General features: G+C 34.7%; 1 protein-coding gene across 1 annotated transcript in view; it reads right to left on the minus strand.

The window, feature by feature from the left end:
• KIAA1468 (KIAA1468 ortholog) overlaps positions 1–25,219 on the minus strand; it is a gene marked incomplete at its 3' end in the record, with an annotated part of 48,737 nt that overhangs the window by 14,856 nt on the left and 8,662 nt on the right. The window contains exons 3-11 of the mRNA XM_009705707.1: positions 21,318–21,389; positions 21,154–21,209; positions 20,929–21,042; positions 18,830–19,033; positions 18,647–18,738; positions 17,353–17,658; positions 12,897–12,972; positions 12,318–12,413; positions 3,392–3,504 (exon numbers count right to left, since the gene is read on the minus strand). Of these exons, the coding sequence (XP_009704009.1) occupies positions 3,392–3,504; positions 12,318–12,413; positions 12,897–12,972; positions 17,353–17,658; positions 18,647–18,738; positions 18,830–19,033; positions 20,929–21,042; positions 21,154–21,209; positions 21,318–21,389 (1,129 nt within the window). The remainder of the gene's footprint in view (positions 1–3,391; positions 3,505–12,317; positions 12,414–12,896; positions 12,973–17,352; positions 17,659–18,646; positions 18,739–18,829; positions 19,034–20,928; positions 21,043–21,153; positions 21,210–21,317; positions 21,390–25,219) is intronic.

Below are 25,219 nucleotides of genomic sequence, written 5' to 3' on the forward strand. Positions count from 1 at the left end.
AATTTTTTTCCCTCGGCTTTCTTTAGGCCAACAATCAGAGCAAGTTCTTTGGATTTGTGTTATGGGTTTTGGTTTTTTCTTCCCCTCTCTACCACGTACAGAGAACTAGACCTTTGATCAAGGTAAAAAGGTTGGGGAAAAACAAAACCACAAGGATTAGATAAGACTCGAGAAATCAACAGCTGATATGTGACAGCAATATGGAGACAAAAGCCTGTGGTAATTCTGAGTTCTACAACAAGCAAAATAGTTATTCAAATGCCTGTCTTTGGTTCTACACACTGCAACTAATCACAGACCTGGGCAACAGAATATACTTTTATAAGATATTAAAAAAGCAAATAGCAGAATACAGTAATCACTTGAAATCTTCTGCACTTGAAATGAGGAAAACCAAAATATATGAATTTTTTTTTTAAATCAAAGCTTCTCATGTTCAATGAAATCTCAAAATAAACTCAGATTTCCTTTTGCTTTGCCTAGAAAGTAGGGAACTTTATTTTTTAATATTTTTGCAATATCTTAAAGTTTTAAATATTTTATTGTAACCATCTTAAAAGTATATGACAGCAGTGGGTATTTCAGGGGAAGGAGAGGTTGTAAGGATCTCAACAAGTCAGTGAAACAGAAAATGTTAACACTAAGTTGTTGCAAAAATTGCAGTCTAGGCTGGATATGGGAAAAACTTCTTTCTACCTATTGTCATAATGATCTCTTTTGTTAACCAGATGCTACGAATGCTTTCCTCAAAGAGCTCTCTCCAGCTTATGTGCTTATGGTCATTTAGGCAGGAACATAAAGCAAATCAGTACGATTCAGCAGAGCACTAGTTTGTTTCATCAGTACAGAAACCAAATTGAAATCAAGAGTCTGACTAGAGGAACAAGACAGAAGTTAGAGTAGAACAGACATAATTTAACACTTCTAAACTCTTCCTAGAGGTTTTAGAAAGTGACTGCATGCACTGGTAAGCAATGCAATCTTACATTACACAGTTCAAGGTTCTGTTGTCACTCCAAAAGTTTATATTAAAAACACTTACTAGAGTTTTCCTTAATATGTCAGCAAGTCACATGTGTTTTGGTAAGAGGTGGTATCATATGACCGATGAAAAGTTCTATTAGATACACTGAGCTTAATGTATTTTAGCTTCTTTTCATTAAGACTGCTGCTTTTGGGTACATTACTTGAAAATCTTCAAGAATTCACATTTTGAACTGTTTTAACCTTATCCTAGAAGCCCCCAACATTAATCTGACTTTTTCATGGCTCCTTAGCTTCCAGAACCAACACAATTGTCCAAAAAGAAGTTTAAGTAAAGCTAACACTTGTTTGTTCCTTTACAGAAGAGAATTTGATAGACATTTTGAAAAGTTGAGTAGTACATTAATGAGCAAAGCCTTGTGGATAAAAGTGGCCTTGTTAAATACAATGTTAGTATACAAGACCATGGCAATATGTTATATCTGCACGCACCAAAAATCCTCTCACATGGGCAAGAAGTATAATACAGACTTTCCACATAACTGTTAACTTACTTTACAACATCAAATATTTCAAGTAAAATACTTATTTTAATGGGTTCATTAACAGAAATGCAATGTCACATTTCAGTCTCTTGTATTTAACAAACTAAAAAGTCAACTTGTTGCCAACTGCTACTTTAATGTATAATGTAGGCCTGTACAGTACAGCAGAAGGTAAACAAATAACATGAGATAATTAATACCATTGTTCTGGTGACTAAACCTGAACGTCTTTGCTTACTTCATATTGCACAAGACTGCTAAAATATTATTTAAACTTATTTGGGTAAAAAACCAAGCACGCATAATACACTTCCATACAAATACTTAAGTATAAAAAAAAGACTGAAATTCTGAATAAGTATTTTCTATCTAATTTGTATTCAAAATCTCTTTTATTTAATGGAATTTTACTTATCCTTCAGTCAGGTGTTATGGCACCTTTAAAACAGATTATGATTTCTATGTGTGTAAACGTACATTATGCATATACATGTTTTGTCCTGGAGGTTATGGCACAATATTCTTCCCAAATTTCTGATGAAAATGAGTTATTTTTAGATATAAGTCTCTAACTCACAACAAAAAATGACCAACTTCAAGGAAAAAGAAGCTTGAATTTTCTTCTTTTGTAGCTGCTGGAAAAGACACATGTAACCGCAGCCAAACAGGCATATGAAAAATCTACCTGATAGGCCACCAATCCTGTGACAAATTAACTACAAAAGACTACAAGCGAGATGTTAACTTCCTTCTCCTCTCAACCACAAAATAATTTTGGCTTCTCAATCTGCATGGGACATTCTAGATATTTTAGATAATGGTAGACGTTTCAAAAGCAGATTTCTAATGAATCTGGAGTAGAACAAGGACTGCATCTTTTCGGAATTTCAGTCTGCATGGTGTCACTGTGCTAAAAGTTGCTTTTATTTATTTACACATTTTTTTGTCTCCAAATCCATGTCTTCCAATTGTACCTCATCTCTAAATTTTACAGTGGGAACTATTTAAAAAGACACCAGAACACTTCAGTTTCAGAGAATCTTCAAAAGAAATGCTTCCCACCTATTTCATTTTCTCTGAAGACAGAACAGAGTAACAATAGATATAGATGCTTTACAAAACATCTCCAATGAAAATAACGGAAGAGCTACAGATCAAATATGAGAGATCTTTCCACAGTTAGAGAAAGAAACATACCAGCTAGGGTACTGTCTTTCAACCTTAAGGATATTCTTATCAAGACCGGTACAAACAAAGTCAGTACTCAGGAAATCTAAGAACTAAATTTATAAAACAAAATTAAAAGTATACTTTGTTTCAAAGTCTTAACTAAAATAAAACAAAACTCTTAACACTTGCAAAACTAAATCACTGCTTCAGCCTTCTGAATTTTTTTATTGCTACCATAGTACTGAACCATAAGTAGGAAGAGTACTATTTTCTTATGCTATTTTCCCCAACTAAACATGGCCGTTAACTTAGAAACATATAGATCACTAAGATACACTAAGACAGAGGTTTAAAAAAGCTGTTTTGATTTCTATATCAACCATTGTTAAGAATTATGATCTTAAAGCTCATTTTAACAAAATGTTTCAGTTCATCTTTAAACAAAAAAGGAACTGAAACGTTACACTGCAGCTTACCAAGCACATGCTTACATTGCAGTAACTAGAAAGTACAGGTCATGGAAATGAAAAGTCCCGAAGTCCACATAAATTTGTCAACGCTATATCAGCAAAATATCAGCTTAAGTGAAACTTGGTTAAAATAATTCAATAATATCCAGTTTCTACAAGTTCTGCTTCTTTGACAAAGAAAAAAGTTCCTTCTTGTCCCGCAACACACAAACGCAAACACACCTTTGCTCATCATCTGGTCGTTTGATCAAATTGAACAGTATGTGTAGAAGCTGATCTCTCTCTTTGGGCTCAGGATGGAGGCAGGCTGTACACAGTATGAGTGGGATCAATTCCTAAAGAGTTGTGGGTAGGGGAAAACCAAACAAAGTAAAAACGCTTTGGGCATATATTCATTAATGGCAAAAGAAACTAAGAAGATAAATTTAGCCACGTAACATCAAAACAGTAAGAGAAGATGTTTTAGAGTCTTGATCTCTTATATAGTGACCTGAAAAGAGTGAAGGTCTACAAAAGTTAGAATTATTTTCCTGCTAGGAAAGATCAGGGGAGAACCAGCACATAAAATAAAAAGCTCTGCAAAGATTATAATTAACATATGCAGGTCACCTGTAACCGGAATTATAGGACAATCATGGTTTAAATTGTCTTCACTACGTACTGAACCGAAGCAAGCTCCACAGACATCTATGGAACAAAGCTCCTACAGAAAAAGCTACTTCTCATGCCATGGATTTAAAGATTAAAATTTCCAATTAAGCATGCACACAGTTTTGTGCACAAGTTTGAATAAGCACTGAGAAACATATATTGGTAAAGGTGACTGCAGAGAGATATCCTCTATTTTGTGTTGACTGAGAACTGCATGATTTTTTTTAAAACATTTGTTGGTTTGTTTTGGTTTTGGTGTTGTTTTTTTTTTTTCCCCAATAGAGAGGCAATATCTGAAGTTGATTTTTGTTTTTAGAGCAATTCAATTCCCTTAAGAAAAAAACTACCATGAAAATACTATGTAAAACATTACCTGAAAGAAAATATAAGGCTGTTCACAATAGTGAAGACATCCACCTTTCTAAATATGCCTTCAAAGCTCATGGTATTCATTCCCAGATGAAACAAATGTTTCTGAAATGTGGACTGGAAGCCCCTTTCCTCCACCCTGTTGACGTGAACCTTTACTCCAACCAAATTTGGATCCACACAATTTCTAGGTGATTTATTATCTTAGGGACAGAAACATCACACTGGGAGGTCAGGGGAAAAGAACAAGACAAACCTAGGTGTCTCCAGAGAAAACACAGGCAAGTAATCTGGAGACTTCCTCTCCCACCTGCCACATACTTTTGAGCCACTTTCAGCAGACAATGTTTTTGTGGATTAATAAGCTTTGACAAACAAGCAGATGACAGTGGGAACACTTCTGAAGTTACTAGGAAAGGTTATAAAAAAATTTTAAAAATCTATAGTTATTTGTAATAAATTTGTGGAGAGGTGTCAATTTCTTCTTGCAGACATTCAAAGTGACCTATTCCAGATGCTCTAGATAGTAAGTCTATTAAACAAGGTGGACATGTGGAAACAACATTAAAGACAACCTCACTGCATAACTTGTCTTTTCCTAAACAGCAAGTGCTATGTTTAAAACAAATGTAGAACAATACTCTGTTTTAGAGCTTTGGCTAAGCTAGTTAACTCCCAGTAAGTTTTTGTTTTCACTTTACAAGAATTCTACTCAGAGCACTATTTTTTCCGCCCTGAAGATGACACATATTCTAAAATGTATTTTAACATCCTGGAAGGCATTTTGGCAATATTTAACCCAATTATGGTACAGATTAGGGAATTTATGATGAGATAGAGGAATTAATGTGGAAGTATCCTACCCAATACTTAAAAAGAAAATCTGAAAGTACAGAGGGAGAAATAAGAAATAAATTTGAACAATTTGGACATTTTCACCTCTCAATATTTTAAAGTGAGCCAGTTTTTGGGTTTGTTTTTAAATAAATGCAGCACAATGCAAAATAACATAAATTGAAAACCTGTACTAAAAGAAACTTTACAAATTACTTCGCACAAAGAGCTAAATAACTTTCTTCAGCTGAAAGCTCCTTTCCCTCTAGAATTTGCACGTTAGATTTTATTTTTTTTATACTTAACATTCAGGTTTTGCCCATTTAAAGTTCTGAGAAGACAGGGGGCTTAACCTATTTAACTTTTTTTTTGGTACTTCACAGAACCATTTTCTCTCCTGCAAACACTTTTTTTAACTCAAAAAGATTTGAAGAAATATTATAAACATTAAAAAAACCTGCCACTCTAAATATCACTACTTGTACATTATGCTAAGATCTTTTAAAGAGGAAATCGGATTGCAATTTGTAGATACACAACATAATTACTAACTTCACCATAAAGAATATAGCTCACGGAAAAACATTCAATTCAAAAAAACGCTGCATTCCTTCACTGAGATCTAACTTTCTGAAATCTACTCTAAGTTCACACCATCCAACCTCTCTTACAATTATTCTCAAGTACCCCTTATAAAGAATTTTTTTTAAAAGAATATACCCCATGAAATGGGACATGAATATTTTTTATGATCTGGAGTTTGTCTCATCTGTTGAAACCATCACACTGACTTCACTTTCCTAGTATGTTCGGGTACCTACTCAAAAGTCTCAACCGCTCACTCAGAACTACTGCTAGATTTCAAAACAGCATCATGAATTTTTTTTTTAAAAAGACTTCTTTTCAAATTTAAGAAGTTAACAAAGTTGTCTTTTTCCAGATGAGTGTGTATGAAAGGGAAACACCTCCAAATATTCACCTAGATACCACTACCTTGTGTGTAAAAGGCTAATGAGTAACCTAACACCATTGACATGGGGCAGATACAAGGCTGGTTCTTTACCTTGCGGAAAGCTGGTTATTATAGCTGACGGAATTAGCTGTATTTTCTTGTCCATTGGTCACATTCTTTCATGCATACTATGGGAGAAGGGAGTGTTCTCTGCATCGCTGCATCAGTGCTTCTACAGTTCCTTCTATTAAGGGGAGTGGAGAAACAGTGAGAGTCTTGAACAGTGTTTTATGTGCTCCCTATAGACTTAATGGATAAGATGGTAAAACTGGAAGTGAAAGGAACTGTCTGTGGGACAAGAACAACAAAACTGCTCTCATAGATGGACAAAACAGGTCAAATGAAGTCTCCCAAACACTTAAAAGGGGACAGATTCTTCTCAGGATATTCAGGATGATTAAGAACGAAAAACAACCTACAGGCAGGTTCGAGCTCATTCCTTCCTGTTGCTAAGGGCCATGTCTTTGATGTAGACTTGTTTAATAAATCTCACATTTTTCATTTTCAAAAACAGCAGAGAAGTGCTGTAGAAAGTGCTGATTTTCCAATAAGACACAATAATATTAGCAATTGGCTGTTTAAATTCAAGAGAAAAGTTCGTAACATTGTTACAGAGACTGTATATTAATAATCAAGGAGAGGACTTCCAGTGCTATTTGAAACATTCTGCCTTCCTTGGGAAGGAATACCACTTGTGCTGACAGCCACAAAGCAAGAACATAAGTTTTTTTAAAAAAATCAGCCCTCCCTCTATTTAATTTGGGAACCTTCCTAAATGTTCTGTTCATCCCCAAGTCTCTTTTCCCTTTTGCCTCTGACTTCGAAAAACTGTTTAGTTCCTGTTGGTGTTAGTCAATAATACCAGTTCTGAACATCGCTCCTCCTGTGATCCTGTTTTCCCGTTAGATGCCAAGCAGACTGCCATTACAACATTGTCAGCACTTGCAACTCGATGAAATAAAACATCATGAGTCAGAGGTCTCCCCTCCACTACTGAAAAGGCAAGTTCATCTCTGAGGCATTTTATATCTGTGAGCCACCAAGATGTAGAATAGAGAGAAAAAAAGTTATTGTTTTTACTGTGTGATAAGCTACATACAGGTGAACAATGGACAAGGTTACAGAGCTGACCTAACATATTGCACAGGAGAAATGAAATGCCAGTCTTCTCTCTGTTCTACTTCTGCGTAACTGTCCACGTAGGTGTCTCCAAAGGAAAACTCACATTTTTTTTACCATAGTACCTTTGGACAACTTCTCCCTAACTTAAAACAACATGTTCTGTTACCTTTGAACAGGATTCACTATTCGAGCCGATTCAAGTTGTCAATAAAGGCAACATTTCCATTGGCACATGGAGCAGCTCTTCATTATGGTCAAAAGAAGGTGGCTTTTTAATGGTAACCGGTATCATCTCAACTATATGCAAAAGTGTTCCTCCTACATATTAAAACAAAATCCTAAAGTTTGGGCTTTTATAAAATGCATCCTATAGCAAATATTTGTCTATTTTCTTGACAATTTTCTTACAAGTTAGTGAGGAATTTTCTATCTGTGTTGTTGCCTTCATTGTCATTTTTTTATTAAACATTCTGACAAAACTCTTCCACATCTTAGTTTCTCTTACTAATTAGTGTCTTTCTGTTGGAGTGTTCATTAGCAAAATAATTATCTCAAAGAATAAATTTAATTAGTGTTAAGTGTAAGACTGGTTACTTCAATAGCTTCGGATAGTGATCTTTTTTATTATTTCAAATATTAATGTAGTAATATGGCTAACAGGTAACAACATAATATATAAACCAGGATGACATTATGATCGATTTTGTAAATGTGTCCCTTTTAATCTTCTCTAATAGTCAATGCTTATATTGTGAACCAATGTCATGTTAAAATTCTTCTGTAACTTAGCCTCTGACAACCAGTAAATAAAATCTTATCTGCAGCAACTGAAATAGCTGCAGGTACTAACAAACTACTGATACAGAGTCTCTTGCACAAGAACATATTTGAAGTTCAGAACTCATATTTTGTTTTAAAATGAAAAAAATATTTAATCATAGGATTAATACATGACTCAGAACTTTGTGCTACTCATTAATATTAAAATTACAACTCTAATTACATTTCATAGGATGAGACTATTATTTCAGGAACTAAATCAAGCCCCTTGTAGATCCCAAAGGGATGGTTTTACATAAACATCAATGCAGATATGGGTGTGAAAAAAAACTTGTACTTCTTTGTTTATATCTACTGTTTATTTGGAAACCTCCATATAAAACTACTGTGATAAAACTAGCAACAATTGGCAATTCAATTCATAAACATTAAATTCAACTCCTTGCATCCATGAATTATGCTATGTTTAAAGACACAATGTTGAAAGACATCAGCTTTCAGACTTGAGATGAAAAGGATACTCTGAGATCGAGCTATTTCATTCTAAGAAAACTAAACTAGCCCCTCATATCCAGAGAAGGGAGTTAAAGGACTTTTAAAAAATGATCATGTCCCTCATGTGTGTGTGGGGCAACCCCAGCCCAAACAAAAAAGCCCCCCAAACCAAAACCAACACCCCATGTAAACCAGAAGAGAACCACCAAACAGGCTGTGGTTAAAACTATCCCTATTTTTCAGAAACACAATCTAATGAAGCCTAGCACAATCTAAGTTTTACAAAGTAACAAAGTATTTCAATTGTTCATTTAAAATTTTCTATCCTCCCCTATTCTGTGAAATAGAAATAGCCGTTTAGGAGATACTGATAGCTGACTATTTTCATGCCCAGGAACTCAAACTTACATACCTTTATCCATATCCAACCAGAATATCATCTGCTTGATACAGCCACTGAAACCAGCCACTTAAACATACTGCCGAGCTCTGACACAGGATTCTTTTACATTTTTTAACAAAGCCAATATTTTAGGGCTTTTAAAGTGTAAGATTGAGATGAAAATCTGTAATAAGATATTCAGCTCTATTGTGTTTTGAGAGACTGCTACCTACAAAAAAATGCCAGAGAATGAACTACTTTAAATCTACAGCATTACTTTCTTCTAGCAGAGTCAAGAATGGTACCCAGAGTTTGCAGATTCAGTGTTATCTTTGCTTCAATTTCATAAAGAAATAAAAGCAAAACTCCAGTCTTAACATACTGAACTCATATAAACAACAGTTCCTCAGTATAAAAATTTAGTGGTGCACATTTAGTAAACTATTACTATAATGATTTTGCTAAGTTTACATAACACAAACCAAAGTTACAGAAACTAACCCTGGAATAATAGGTGAGACAAAACGTATAAATAATTAAGGAGAAGTGTTTCTTGATTAAGAACATGAGTAACAAGATCCTGGTATTAAAGCAAAAAGTTTACTCTGGCCTGAACTCTGCTAAAGGACTACATTCTGCAGAGCGTGGAAGTCGTACATACAAACAAGATTAATCTGGTTACCTGACAAAAAGATACTGAGTTTTACATCTTATAAAGGGTGAGAAATCAGTATTGCACTGATTAGTTATTGCAAAAATTTTAAAAGATTGCTTTTCTCTAATTAGAGTTTAACCAAAGGAATCTTTCTATGGTATACCTCTTGACAAATAGAAGGTGGTAAAATTTTTTTTTTTTTTTAATTAAATCTTAAAAGTGTTTCAGTTTTAAGTGACAAATACACCATTAAGGAAGCAGATTACAATGCAGATGAAATTTTATGAACTCAAGCTGCTCATCTGCAAGAAGCATTATCACAGACTGCATACCCAGCCAAAGAGGGTTTTTTTGGAGAAGAGTTTTTAGCATTTTGTTACTGTTCATTACAATTACTACTTGGCTTGCAGTATCTCCTTTGTTTCTGAGTGCATTCATGTACAAATCTAAACATTGACATACGTGTTTTCAAGTAGTTGGGATAACTTCGACACTTGGGATACAAACAAAATTAAAGTTATATGTTAATACATGGAATTTTAATGACTATTAATTGCTTTCAGGCAATTATCCTATATTATGCATTATTGATTTTAGTGAGTTGAATGGCTCTTTTCGAAACAACAAAAATTATCTCCTCAGTCACCCTATGCAATACTGTTTTTTTCCTTCTTTCTTCCATCAGAACCAAAACTACAGACACTGAAGAACAATTAAAGCTGCACAATACACAAAAATAACAAAAATAATTTCAGAAATGTGTCAAGACATTCTGACATTAACTGGTCACTCAGACATCAACTGTACTATTTACTGGACCACTTATTACCAAGTCAGGCAGGCTGCTACTGACCTTAAGAGGGTTAAAAGCATTGTTGAAATGGTTTCTGAATCTCTGGTAAAGGACAATACCTACTGAGAGACTGTCAACCTCCACAAACCCAGTTTCTCCAAAATGAAAATGTATAGCACAATATTCTCAGCTTAAGATTTTGCGACCAATTTCAACACGATGGATGCTTAAAGGACAGAGATAGATACCTTAGGGAGTGATCACAAAATTATGTTTAATTCTCATGTCTAACACACTGACGGTGTAAGATCTTAAATACCACCACTGTATCTTTTCAGAGCAGACTGGTGATCACTTTGCATTATAACCTGAACCTGTTACATCTCTTTCCCAAATTAGTGAACTTTTTGTGTATTTTTACACTACTTCTCTGTAAAATTGTGCTAAGACTCTTCTCATGATTAAGGTTGTTTTTGGACAAGACCCGAAGTTGTATCTTGTTGAAGAAAGCCTAGTTCTTAGGTTAGCTTTTCATAATACTGATATTAAATAAATACTAACAGATGGTCAACCCAAGTTTTCCTTCAAATTCCATGACTACATCTGAAAGAACATTACAATAGTTATAGCAATGGGTGGTAACTGGGAAAAGCTATTTTTAAAGCAAATTTCAATTCTCGGAACATTAAGCATCCCATGCAATCCAGTTACACAATTCTCTCGGCTTTTTCAGTCAAATTGAAACAGATGATTTGTTTAAGGCAAAAATACACGTAATCAAATGTAACTTCAACTGTAAAATAAATTAAGTAGGAAATAGTCTAAAAGGTCACAAAAATATTAAATTCATTACACAGATTATGCTACAAGCTGTGAAAAGAAGCCAAAATACCACATCCTGCCAAGCAGAAGGAAGGAAAGGAATAAATAAGAAATCAGAAATTAAGCACTGATCCAGGAACAGTCACAGAATTATTCTGAAAGACTATTAACAGAACCGTTTCCAGAGCACCTAGTTAACACCCCCACCCCCTCAGAAAAAAAATATATAAAGTTTGAGACTTTCAAAAAGTGGTACAACTCAAACTCAGCATGTCAACCGCTGATAATTACTTGTATGTTCTAACATTTTAGATTATAGGATCAGTACAAATTTCTTGAGGATTTTTCAAAGCTTAAAATAAATTTAAGCAAAATGCACTACTAAGTCTACCATACTGTAGGTCCCCTCAACAAGGACTAAAGCTTACTCAACAAGCTATACTACTTCAAACCCTTTATTTCAGTGTCAACTATAAGGTCACTGAATTTTTGTTTGATATTTTCTTACTTTTATTTTTCACACATTTGGTAATGTGCAATATTTACACAAAGCAATACAAAACCAGTCATTTTTTTCCCATCTTCAATCACAGTCTTCCTTTTCTACACTATATAGTATGAATGATTATGCAAAACACCGTCTTCATTTACATTCAAAATAAATGATACATTTTCATAATTTTATTTAGCTTCATTTTAAATTTAAGGAAAACATGTAAGCAAGATTGCTAATTTTCTTATGAAGGGGCGTTTTTGATGAATCTTATTTTTGCTGATACACAGAGCTTCTAGAAAAATACAGTAAATTTTTTTTTTAATGTACATTGCGCTGCAAAAGAACCTGAACAGTAATCCTTATTAAAACTGATAGACAAAATAAACCAAATTTAATGTTTGAACTTCTATCCTCTGTTCTTTATAACACATATTAACCACGGTCTTCTCTAACAAACACATTTGTGCTATTGCAAACAGACGGACCTACAGTAACAGTTAGTCTTGCTGAATGCTAATGGGTGCCTTAAGCAAAGGAAGAAATATTAGGATATCATGCAGGTTTACTGAACTCACCTGACAGAGGTGTAAAACCATTTTCTAGGAGCAGAGATGCATGCACAAAAGTAAGAACATGATTGCAAGTAACAGACTTTCATGAAATTAGACACAACATCTTCAAAATGAACAAGAAAACATCCTGGTAAAAATAAAAAGTAAAATTTCAGGGTTCCTCACCTCTCGCTTCGCAAGCAGCACATTAGGAACAATATGAGGCAGGCAGCGTCCCAACATTAACATGACACTTCTTTCACTGTCTGCAATCCGAGATACCTAGAAAATCAAGTAGCTTGCTTTGTTTTGTTGTTTTGGGGTTTTTTTGGTGGTGGGTTTTTTTTGTGTGGTGGTTTGTTTGGGTTTTTGTTTTTGTTTTTTTTTTTTTCCGGAATTAAGCACAGGAACAGAAAAATATTCTTTCAAAGGAATAACAAGAATTGCAGCAGGCTGATCACTTACCAGAAGATACTTAGTTTACTCACATACATTAAACAGTAAGTTTTTGATCTGGCAGTAACTTCAAAAAGCATGAATCCACTTGCAGAGACTCAAAACTTCCCAGTAATTACATATCTGGCACTAAGTTTCATATTTAAGCTAAAATCTGAAAGTATATCCTTATTTCTTAAGTTTCATGCACATAAATTTATCTCTCCATATATGTTAGTAAGTTTTGTTTCAAAGCAATTCTTGCTTGCTTAACTCTTGCTGTCATGCAGAATAAAGAATCTTCTAGTTTATGTCAACTGGGAAATATACCTCTGATCCCAAACGGCTGTCTGCTGACATCCGACAGAAAGACAGTAGTGCTTGATGGAAAGCTGGTGACAATTTCCTGAAATACGATCAAAAAGGGAGGGGGGAAAAAAGCACAGATCAGAAAGGTGACTGAACAAGTCCTTTCACTCTGGTTTAACCAGCTAAGTAAAATGACATTCAGAAAGCATGTTTTAAGTGAAGTATACTGCAGAAGGTTTTGTTTAAAGCTATCTTTGACTTTTAGGGCGTTTAGTTTGTAGCAAGAAAAAAGGTGGGTATCCTAATTAAGAAGTTATTTTCAGTTCCGAAAAATGTAATATCCTTCAAACTGCTTCACAGAAAAAGCCTGAAGAAAAGGAAGCTTTAGCAATACAAGAGGAAGCATACAATTATGCAAACTCAGGGGGTGGGTGTGGGGGGGATGGGGCAGAAATCACAAACCCCAGTATTTTCACTTAATGCTCTGATTCTGCACATTGTATAAAAACATTCGAGCAGTCAGTCACTTACGAGCTTCAGGATTAGAGACTGCTCAACTGCCACTTTGGGATCTAAATGTGTGATTCAAATGTACAGCAAAAATCTCAAAACTAACTTTAAATTGCTGCCTAATCCCTAAAGTATACGTGTATCTATAGAAGTCCTGCCTCATGGCCATGCACAGCACCAGTCAACACAGCCGAGCTACTGAAAACGCATCAAACCCTGATAAGAGTCTCAAAACAACATTGTCAGAGGAGGATAATTTGGCAGAAATGTTCTCAGAAAATAATTACTGAACTGACCATTACATAAAACAGGCAAGCAGCATCATCCTATTTTTCCCAGTAATGACAACTCCTTCTGCCTTATCTGAGGTCTGTACTTAGGTGCTAATCTAACATTGCCTCGTTCACCATGCTCAAAGAGAAAAATGAACTTTTGTCTTCCAAAACGTGCACAGAAAGCATCTCACCCTATATCATCATCTGTTTGAATCCTTTAATGACACTGTATGAGCTTAAGGAAGAAGGTAATTCCCATTTCTTATGTGGAAAGTGGTATCACCTTTCAAATCTTAAAAATGCTATTTTTTGCATCTGAGCGCATAAAATGCTATGTACATGCAATTATGTGTATGAACATACATATTTTTATCTAATAGATTGAAACATCACACTACTTATAGCGAATACATTATCATTCATCCTTCTCTAATAAAAAAAAAAAAACCACCACATTAAGAATCTAAGTTCCTACTTATAGTTGTTCAAACTAATCCAGGAGGATACAGATAAATATACCAGAGTAGTTTTCCTCTTCTGACTATTTACAAAATACAAGAACTAAGAATTTATTACTTACAGTCAAGTTTATTTCTTGACAAACAGTAAGTTTGTTTTAATTCCAATCAGCTTGGTTTTGTGCAAGGGTTCACTTTAAAAAAGTTACTAAATTACTCGGATGGTAGTGAGTTGTAAAGGACCTCTGTTTAACAATACGTTAGTCCTTATTCTGTAAAAGTATTAGTGTATGACAGATTTACAGCCTCTACTCAGGGTTTTAAGGTTTATTTACACTGAGAGAACAGGAGCAAGTATTGCAAAGCAGCAGCCTAACATTCAGAGAGTGGCAAGGCCTTGGCCAGCCCTTTGCCCATGCTGTCCTTCACCTCTGTGTTCATTCTGCAGGACATCAGATCCTTCCCCACTTAAAACCTTAATTAAAATCCTACATAAGGGCAAAGTTCTATCCTCATTTTGCAGAGACTAAAAACTAAGTATGACAATATGTCACTGAATTTCCCTGTGGGTAAATTAACAGCAAGCTCTGGACAGCATGGATCCCATTACGATTGATGGCTGTTTAGAGTCAAGAAAGCTTCTCCTTGATGAAGTCTAGTAAAATCTTTGATGGCTTTGCTGGACAGAAGTGATAACAGACCCAGGCGTCTTGCACACAAGTCAGTGGCAAGTCTTTTCAAGGGCCAGAGGCCAGCAGTGAAGATGTTAAAATATAAGAAAGTTTGATGCATACAAAACCCAAGCACTATTATTCTGTTTCATGTAACACTGGGACAAAAGAGTCAATTTACTGAAAAAGTCAGGAGTGACTACTATATACAGAAAACACCTTGTATTTGGTGCAAAATACCAGACACCTAAAACGAGTTGAATAAATACATGTGGTGCAGTCTACCTAAACTGCTGCTAGTGCCTTCTACTGCAATCTGTTAGACAAGGCATTTTTCCAATGATGGCCATGTCCTCATTTGTGGGCACACACGGAGAGCTGCTCTCAGTGCAGTTACACAAAGCAGGGTCACTTGCTCTTCTACCCTTTCTTCCCATCTGGGCAAGATTTATGCCAAGAATCCACTCCCCAGCTACAGCAGTAACAATTTTGCCTTTTAGCATAGAATCTTAGTTTTTAATATACCTCTTAATATATTCTGAATAAATTGTAGTAATTGTCTTCTACAAATATCCACCCCTGGACGGAAATAAATAATTATCTAGCACTTCTCTATCATGCTGCTTCTCCCACAGATCTCAAAATACTTAACAAATAATATAATGTTTAATAAAAAAAAAAATAATGTATTATTACAATCCAAGTGCATAATCCAGGAAGAAAATTTAGTGATATGGATCTATAAAACACTGTATCAAATCTGGTTTCCTTTGATCCTTCACTGACATGTTAAGCTCAAAACTCAGTACAAAAATAGCTACATATTACACATGCATTACTTATTTCTGCAGTGAACTGCATTTGAGGGGACTTCTGAAGTTAAATCAATGGAGATTCAAGGCTTTATTCAACTATTTTTCAAATAAATCCAGGTGCGGTTATATTTACAAGAGCTGTGAGCAGCAAAACAAATTACGTTTTTCTAGAGGCTACTGTCAGAAATCCCACTGGAGATACTCACAGTTCCTTCCTCACTCAGTGATCTCATCCTATTTTGATACCCATCCTCACTATCCCCAAACCATCAATCTAATATTCATGCATTTAATGCCTCCCAGCACTCCCAATTACTCCGAGCAAAAAGGAACTTGCAACAAGCCACACATGAAAGCAAGCAGACAAGTTTACAGCTATCGATGTACAATAACTATAAGGTTTGATTATTACATAGTCTAGATATTCAGCTAGGATATGAAAGAACTTAAAAAAAAACAATCTGGAAAGCTTAAATGGAACCACTGCAAATTTTCCAGAAAAATCTAAGCTAAGTTTTACTTTCCTGTTAAACACTAGTACATTCAACTCTAGAGAAGAAATTTATAGTAAGACTCAAAGGTACTATATTCAGAAATCTTTCCTCCTGTTCAATTCTAAAGTTAAGACACCACTGAAAAAGTGCCCCTGCCCATAGGATTCAGTGCAAGAAGTTCATGAAATCCACATACTCAGGGTTTGCAAGAAAAATTAATTACTAGCAGAGGTAGCAACTCTTTTTTTCTTCTTCTTCCCCCTGCAGCTTGTATTGACTTTCCATCGACACAGAATATCACACAGATTTCTGCTTGGTATTTTCAGCTGTAAGATAATTCTAGAAATATACTACTGTATCAACACCAGCAAAAGAACGCTAAGGGAAGTGGCAAAATACAAAGTAGAATGGCTACCTGCTCCCCTAGGAATAGCAATGGGAAGACCACAAGGTAAGCTACTTGGGCATGTTCATTCACAACGGTAATTTTAGAAGTTGTACATACCCTACTTAAATTTGTGGTCTGTGTTACTCCTGATGGCTACACAGTGGTTTACCTATTACTTAATGAACATGTTACTTCCCCTCTTCACTGTAACACTTAAAAAGACTGTGTAGATTAGAGAGGTTTTCTCAAGAATACTCAGATACACAGAGTCAGTTTCCATGTAAGAACACAACATGAATACCCTATTTTAGTTAGAAGAGTCTTAGTTACCCAGTGAAGACTTACCCCAAATTCAAATCTCAAAAAGCAGAATGGCATCAGATAGCCTGAGCATTTAAAAAAAAAAAAATCATATAGTTCTCTCAGATACTCTGAGTCATACACAGCTACATAGGAAAACGAAAAAAATTTCCAACCACTCTTCAAACAGAACAGAAAAAATTTCATTATGAAATTGAAATTTAAAAGGGAATGGAAATATCCTGTCTTCCCATTCACCATTTTGATTTTAGCTTTTTTTGTTGTTGTTGCTGCAAGGAACAGGCCTGGTTTTAGAAACAGGTAGGAGGTGAAAAGAAACCTTCAAATTTAATACTAAAAATGTTCATCAAATGTACTCCTTCCAAAAAAGGGTAGGAACAATATGAAAATACCAACATCGTACCCTAAAGGTATGTTAAATCTTTCATTTGCATTCAAAACCAAAATGATCTACGAATTCTGCAGAATTTTACTGTTAGAAAAATATCTATCCACTTTACAAGAATTTTTAATTAAAGCATTCCAGTTTAAAACTTATCACCAACCTATTAGGTTTATCAAAGTGGACTGCGGCTTTAGTTGACGGGGTGCAAGAGGACAGTTTCTCTGTTTCTTTACAGGGCACAGAATTTAGCGTGTCATCTTTAGTTCTTGAATCCACTTCAGCTGATAAAGAAAGGCTTGTTTCCTCAGTGTTTCCATGTTTATTGTCATTCTCAGAGCTCTTGATATCCAAGTACCGTCCATTGTCCTCTGAGACTGTGAGAGGCACTTGTTTTACAGAATGATGGGGAGCTACACCATAAACTGTTGACACAGTAAAGTTTTCGTTCTTTAGAAAATCTATTTCACTAAAAAAGGAAAAGCAAAGAATGAAACATTTTTGTAACTTTCATGAGAAGATTGTTGGATTCACAAGACTGAAGCACAGAAATAAGGACAACATACCGAAGAGTTCCCTCCTCAACTCCAGTATGTTCAAAAATTCCTTTAATAGAAATAACCTACATCACACAAGCTGTTCAAATGAACACTGCTTTAACCGAGTTCTTTAGTCACTAATTAGTAGTAGGAAAAATGTTGCACTCACAGTGAGTGAATCAATGAAATAAGTGAATAACAACAGCGTTATCTGCCTCTGGCGGAAATCTGAGCACTGAGACACAAATTGTCATGAGACAGAACTCTATCTGGGATGTAAAACTTGATACACTACAGTGGTGAATTAATATATACTATCGCACCTGGCTTTGAAATGGTAACTACTCACGTCAATAAAGCCACTTAAAAATTATGCACTTGCCCATATGTTGTATTAGTGCATCTCTTAAGGGGAAAGGTATCTTATAGCTTACAGAATCCTGTGTTTTGACCAAACTTTAAAGTCTCATTTTTTGTTGTTGTTAAAGATACTCTCATTTCTACTAGTCTTGCTCTGTAGAAAGAAAAACTGTGTTGAAATAAGTCATTAAAACAAACATATTTCTAACAGCGTTTGCAAGCTGTACATACCATAGTATGAAGGACTGAAATAAAGCTGACTGAAAGCACGTCATAACTGAGTCTGTTTTCAAAAAAGTAAATGAAGAAGTAGCATTGAAAGAACAAAACTGATTACAAAATTAAATGAGGTAGTAATAAAAGGGAAATATTCAGTTTGAAGTCTCTTCCTTTTTCTAAATCAAATACCATGCATTTAAAAGGAAAGACTGCCCTAGTCTGAAGAACTCCTAATGATTTCGCAAGTGTTAAGTTGTATGTTTTCATATATGTGCTAGAAAAACATTCAGAAGTTACTCCAACATTTATCAGCAGTTGAGCAGATTGGTAAGTACATACCTCTCAAGTCTTTGGATTTGTTCCATCAAAGACCATTTCTCACTGTTTAACACACTAATTTGATCTTCTAATTTTTGCACTATTAAACATTGCTAAATACAAGACAGAAACAAAAGAGTTTAGTACATTGAAGTTAAATAGTACAGCAAACAGTTGAAACATTTCTTCTGTACAATCTCTTACTTCTATTGACTGTGGTGTTGTTTCAAATACAGGGACTTCCCCAAGTATAGGAGTAGCAGCCTCTAACTCATCATCTTCTACACCAACTGATACATCCACCACATCTCTCGCAGCAACATGATGGTTTCCAAAGTCACGATAGAGTTGTAACAGGTCAGGAGGTTTTGGAATGTTCAATCCTACATCATCCCAAAGTTCAAAATCCTTCAAAGGAATAAAAGAAACTAAAGCATACAATATACTTGCTTTTATTTTCATCTCTCTTCCTCATTTGACTGCAGATCATATAACAGCAAAATAATCACATTAAGATTTCACTGCAGTAAAGGAGATGAAAGCTTAAATCAGATAGCAAAAAACAAATGTAGAAAAAGGCTCATTTCATGACCAAAGCAGTTTCACCCTAGAGGCAGCTCTAGGTAATGTACTAAAGAGAGGACCTTCCAGAAACACATACAAAAAAAGAAATTGTGAGCCAAGACGTAAATACTTTTTAGAGTCAGATATAACATTGATCAAATTCTAGGACAAGCAAGTGCAGTTGACAGAAGGCTTTCTACTGATAGGGGTATTGTTTTGTTCCCATCTCATTCACAAATACAGGTATAATTTTCCAGAAGTAGTCAAATAGCTCTGTAGATGACTGACAGACGGCGTGCATATTCTCAGTGAAATTTGGACATAATTGTATTAATTGTGTAGAGATGTAAACTATACTAAGGCCTCCTGTCTCAAACCATCACTGTAAGTCCTTTCTTCTCTCATTGATATGTTACCATCCCAGTATTACAAGATTATTCCATATATATAAATAAGCATGTGCACTGTTACAAAGGAGTTGCGATGGTCTCTTTAATGACATTAAATCACTTTTTTTTATTTTTTAAAACTTTTTTCCTACGGTTCAGAGTTTTCACTATTTTTCCACAGTCTGTTTACATACACCTATTCAAAGAAAGATTATTTTCTGAAAGAATGATGTGAACAATCTAGGAAAAAATGTGCACTCTATGTTAATTGTAGTATGTTTTATATTTACTTGTCAGAATTAAGAACTTTCACAGGTTTTTTTTTGCTAATTGTCTCACAACATAAAACATTTTCAGTTGAGAACACATAAAAAGTAAGCGTAATTATTCATCTTGTCTCTTTTTGGGGTTGTATCCTTACAGGTATTTCTAGGAAACCCAGCACTGTTAAACTCAAATCTTAAGTGGATGATCCAGAAATTTTATTTAGCAATTTTTTATTTTTTTTTTTACAGATCAGAATATGATTTGTAGGAAAAATACAGGAGTATTAGTTATAGATAGAACTGGCTGAAATTCAATATCTAATGTTGAATTCAGTATTTAATTCTTCCGGCAATATTCCAGTTTCATGCCAAGTATATATTGAGTGCAGATGTTACTGGGTGTTTTGTTCACTCAGTAACAGTCAGAATGTAACTAGAACCTACCAAACATTTGAAGAAATTTTAATTTTTCCAATGAAATGCAAGCCAATAGAGACATAAAACTGATCATCTTAAGAAAAATGCATCAAAGCATAGCTATGTTTGGAAACATCTAAGATAACACCTTATTACCAAGAGCTTCTCCAAAACTGTATTCAATGCCACGGTATGATTAAGCATACTCATACATATATATATATGCCCAGGAGATGACAAACAATGAATATATTGTATATCCTGCACAAATCAACTCAGTATGATTTAATGAAAAGATTATGTTCAAAATTTTACTGCATTCAGATTCTTGAGTTTAACGGAAAGAATGTCCATCAGAATCCAGGAAAGTGTGTAAGTACCTATAACTCACAGTATTTTTCTTCTTGTTTCACTTCCCTTAAAGAACGCATGCATTCAATCTCCTTCACAAAAATATTGGGAAAATACTCCTCAAAGTGCTGTGTTTTCACACCATGCTTTATATATGAAAATGTTCACTAATATATTTGACTCTTAGAATACTCACATGTATGAAGTGAACTACATGCACAGGAAATATCATTTAAGTTCACTTGAGTTTATGACAAGATCAGAATATGGAAAGTAGGCATGTAGGAAAAAAAAAAAAAACAGAAGAAAACTTTACCTGATCATGATTTTCATCTGAAAATGTTATTGATGTAAGCTTATAACTATTCTTCAATAAAAATTCATTAACTAGGAAGTTTAGAGCTCTTTTCTCAAGAGGTCTGATTGGCTCCTGGAAAAAAAGAAAAGAATACACTACATCTTTGGTTCATCTTCCTCCCCAACTATGGAAGCTCATCTATCTTAAAGTCCATGCAAAGCTCAGTTATCATCAGCCACCTACCTGAATTTCAGGACTTGATTTATAATTTTTTCGTTCCTGCAAAGGAACTTCATTTTCTGGGGAGGAAAAAAAAGTAACTAAATTTTACTCTTTCACACAGGATGAGCTCAGCTACTTCTACATTGTTCAAAGTAGAGACTTAAGAAAAGGTTTATGTACACCACCTGCAGCCTGAGTCAGGTTGGCTCGGAGGGCCTGTATGGTCTCCTTGGCTTTCCGTAGTTCAAACTCCAGGACTGGACAGGGATTTGGATTAAACACACACAGGCATCCAACCAAGGCAAGGGAAACAAAAATAAAATATAAAAAGCAAGGATGGGTGTGAAAAAAAATATACAGTTTGTATTAAACAGAAAGCATGCAATCTTTATGGAACTTATGAACACATGCAGCAGAGTTGGTCTGAAAGCAAACTGGTGAATATTTTCCATAGTTTCATTGGCCTTAAATCAGCTAAATAAAAATTTCAAGCTGTCTGACAAGGACTCGCTGTAGGGTTTTGGGGTTTGGGTTTTTTGTGTGTGTGTTTTCTTTACTCCTTCCCCACTTGCTTTTAACTTTGCATATTACTGGGAAACACTTGTTATTTCTTCCCCACTCTTATAATCAGCTGATACTGTCAAATGTTTTGATTTCTTGGGGCAAGGGGAGTATGCAGGCAATCAGAGGACAGATCTAAATGAAGCAAATACACACTGGCAGCAGAGGAAGCTGTCTCCATGTAGCAAAGCTTAACCCATGAAATGAATGTACTGTCCCACTGAGACTACACATTTTTTTTAAAATAAAATCATACACTGAGATTTTAGTAGTTTAAATGGCAGAACTTGACACATACTTTATTTTACTACTAAGAATAATCTCGTTTTAAATCTCTACTTAAAAACAGAGGAGTTTTAGGAATACTTGATTAAGATTTTGAATTTAATTGAATGTGTTTAAGAGATGCACAAGACAAAAGAAAAAGCAAAGTATTCCTATAAAAAAAAATCTCTCCTACAGTACTTAGAGAAGCTTGAAACAAAAATATCTTTGCTCCATTAGTCTTAAAAGCTTCCAGTGATTCTAGACTATACAACACTTTCAGTGATCTAGAGTCAGCTTTAGAGATTCAAAAAAAGGTAATTCTAACTGCCATTATCACCTGCTTCACCTCTCCACCCCCCTGGTCACTGTTACCCATCTCTCATGTTTCAATGTTTCCTCCAAAAAGGGCCAGCAGTGCTTTGCTTGCACTGGAATTTCATGTGTTTTGATGCTGAGGTCATACGTATACTGTCACTTCAAATTTTAAAAACCTGTAACTTTTCAAAGCATATAGTTAATGTTGTTTTTATAGCCATTTACAGTTAGAACATCTAAGGGAACCTACTTAAGGAATTACCAGATGATTACATGCATTTCATTAATTCTCAGATTAATCTAATCATCCTTAAATATACAGTTACCAGAAAGAAGGATTCTTGTACTTAACTAGAAGAGACAAGCACAGAACAGCTACCATGTTGAAGTGTTAAATTATTCTAAATAGATTATCTAACATTTACTTCATTCCCATGCAAAACTAAAAATGTTGTAGCTGCTTTTAATAAGAAAATATTAATGAGATTTTTAATCATTGCCTGGAAACAATTTTGACATATTTACACAGAGGACAATGCATGGCAGAAACACTGCACTGGCTCTTCCTTGTAAGAAATGCTACTGAAGACTGCAAATAAAATGGTTTCCTCTTTTGAACATCTGTTACTAAGAATCTTTCGATAATTAGCACGCATGGAAAAAAAGATTCACTCAGTTTGCATTTGTCCATAAAAACTGAAGGAGTAACTACAGTACACCACATTTGCTACATGAAAGTAACTTGTTTGATGCACAGAATTTTACTGCAGCAATACAAAAGCGCAACTGAGGATACGATGAATAAAATATGTAAAATCTCTCTAGTATTCAGCAATGCTGATCTGCAAATACTTCTGTGCAACAAAGTTAGAAAATGCTCTTGTAGTGAAGTATCTAATAATTTTAGCACTTCCTTGCAGCTGAGTTACTAATTCACAGTCACGATTCTAAGTTGTAAGCTGCTAATTTGTTAATTTTTCAAAATTGCAAAGAGTTCAAATTAAGTAATTCTTCTGATGGAAATGACTATGTGTTAACATTTTATTTTCAAAGACCAGAACAGTTGCAGATCAGGAGTGCCCTGCACTAGAATGATATAAATTAAAAAAATTAGAAAAACAACACAAACTAGAAAAACTCAGGAGTCCCATTAAGGAAAATAGGAATAAGACATGTCTGAAGGCATAGAAAGCCAAAAAACTCATGTCAGACAAACCCATGTCAGACGGCAAGAATTAATTTTTAGTCAACTGTCATGATGCTGAAAATTCTTAAGAAGCTGTTAGGAATTTACCCATTCAACCTTAAAAGTAGATTACTCTGCTGCATGTTTCTCTGTATACAGTGGAAGATTCTGGACATAGCATATTTCAGAAGTTGTCACTTTGCAGCATGTCACAACAGCCACTTAATACTACTACAACACAGCATTGTTACAGTTGCACCTCCTCTCCTAGTCTTACTAATGCCACCATTATAATTGTTACCATACAAACCTTGATGCATCTAAGTCATAAATTTAGCTTTTATTTGAAGAAGTTTGCTTGTAGTTTTTTTATATAAGCATAAATATTTGTAAATAGCTACAACATAATTCAATCAAATTTTAAATTATGATTAAAAACTCCTTATTTTAGAAGCTATATTGAAATACAATTTTCTGCCAAAATACGTAATGATTTTTAACTCAACATTTTACTAATGAAATCAACACTGGAAATCCCCATTTGTCGATGATACGACATTCTCTTAAATAAAAAAGCAACTTCTAACCCCTTTCTTTGTAACCATTGTCAAGTACTGACTTCTAAAATAAATGACCTGATCTTTCTCTCCCTCCTCCTTCTTATGTAAAGCCTATGGACCTTAGAGAAGTTAAGCCTTCGAAAGCATTGATAAAGCCAGCTAAAGTTTAACTACATGCTTGACTGAACTGATAACATGTATAACTCATTACAGCACTTGATAAAAGGAGCTGACACTCCTTAAGAACAATGCATAGAAGAGTTTTTCTGCAGACATCCTAGGAAAGAACCAAATTGATTCTCCTCTATATCAGGAAAGCACAGAACAGAAATTTAGAGCTCTGAGTTTGGTTAATCTTCCTACAAGGAAAGGGCATCTCTGAACAATCTGTTTTGCCTTAGGGCAGATAACTGTTCTGAATCCAAGTGGCTCTCTTGCTTTTTCTTTTTATAAAGAACTCAAAACACTACAGCTACCATTGTGTTAAAAAAAAAATAAATAAATTACTTAGACTTACTTAACAGCTGAATATTTCAAGCAAGCAACTAAGCATTAGACCAAGATCTTCAGATTAGCGATTTTCAAATATTTCAGTTTTCATGCAGCTAATCCAATACACCTTAAAAGAGACATGCGTAACAGGAGTGGGTAGCTTATCTGCTCAGCTTTGAAATTTAAAAACGAAGCTTTCTCAAGGATCTTATTCCATTCACTCACACTTGTTAATGACTTGATAAGTTATTGAACCATAGTTTGAGACATTAGCTCTAAAGAACCACCTGCAATTTGGCATATTGAACAAGTTAATATCTGCATGAGCGGCAGTCTTGTTGGGTCAAGGCCAAATTGAAGAAATAAACAGTACTTCTAAAAATTTTCAGTACTTGCTTTTGTACAAGCAATATTTTTTCCAATTACACTAGAATTTTACATTCTACATATGACTTATCTTGTCAGACTTTTGCATACTTCAGTATGAAGTACTTCAGACAACAGTAGAAAGGTAGTTTTTATGTTGTGAAGCCACTATATGGCATTCTGGCATTTTCTTTGAAAAATAGTTCTCCTCTGAAGTATCAAGGGCCTCTGTGCTTTCCTGGCTTTCCTCAAATTTGGACATATTGTTACAAGTTTTGTTGTTGTTCGTTTCTTAACTGTCATTTCGAGTTCCTCCTCCTTGTAAAGTAAATGTAGAAGC

This window comes from Cariama cristata, unplaced genomic scaffold (assembly GCF_000690535.1).
Source record: "Cariama cristata isolate BGI_N322 unplaced genomic scaffold, ASM69053v1 scaffold16458, whole genome shotgun sequence".
NCBI lineage: Eukaryota > Metazoa > Chordata > Aves > Cariamiformes > Cariamidae > Cariama > Cariama cristata.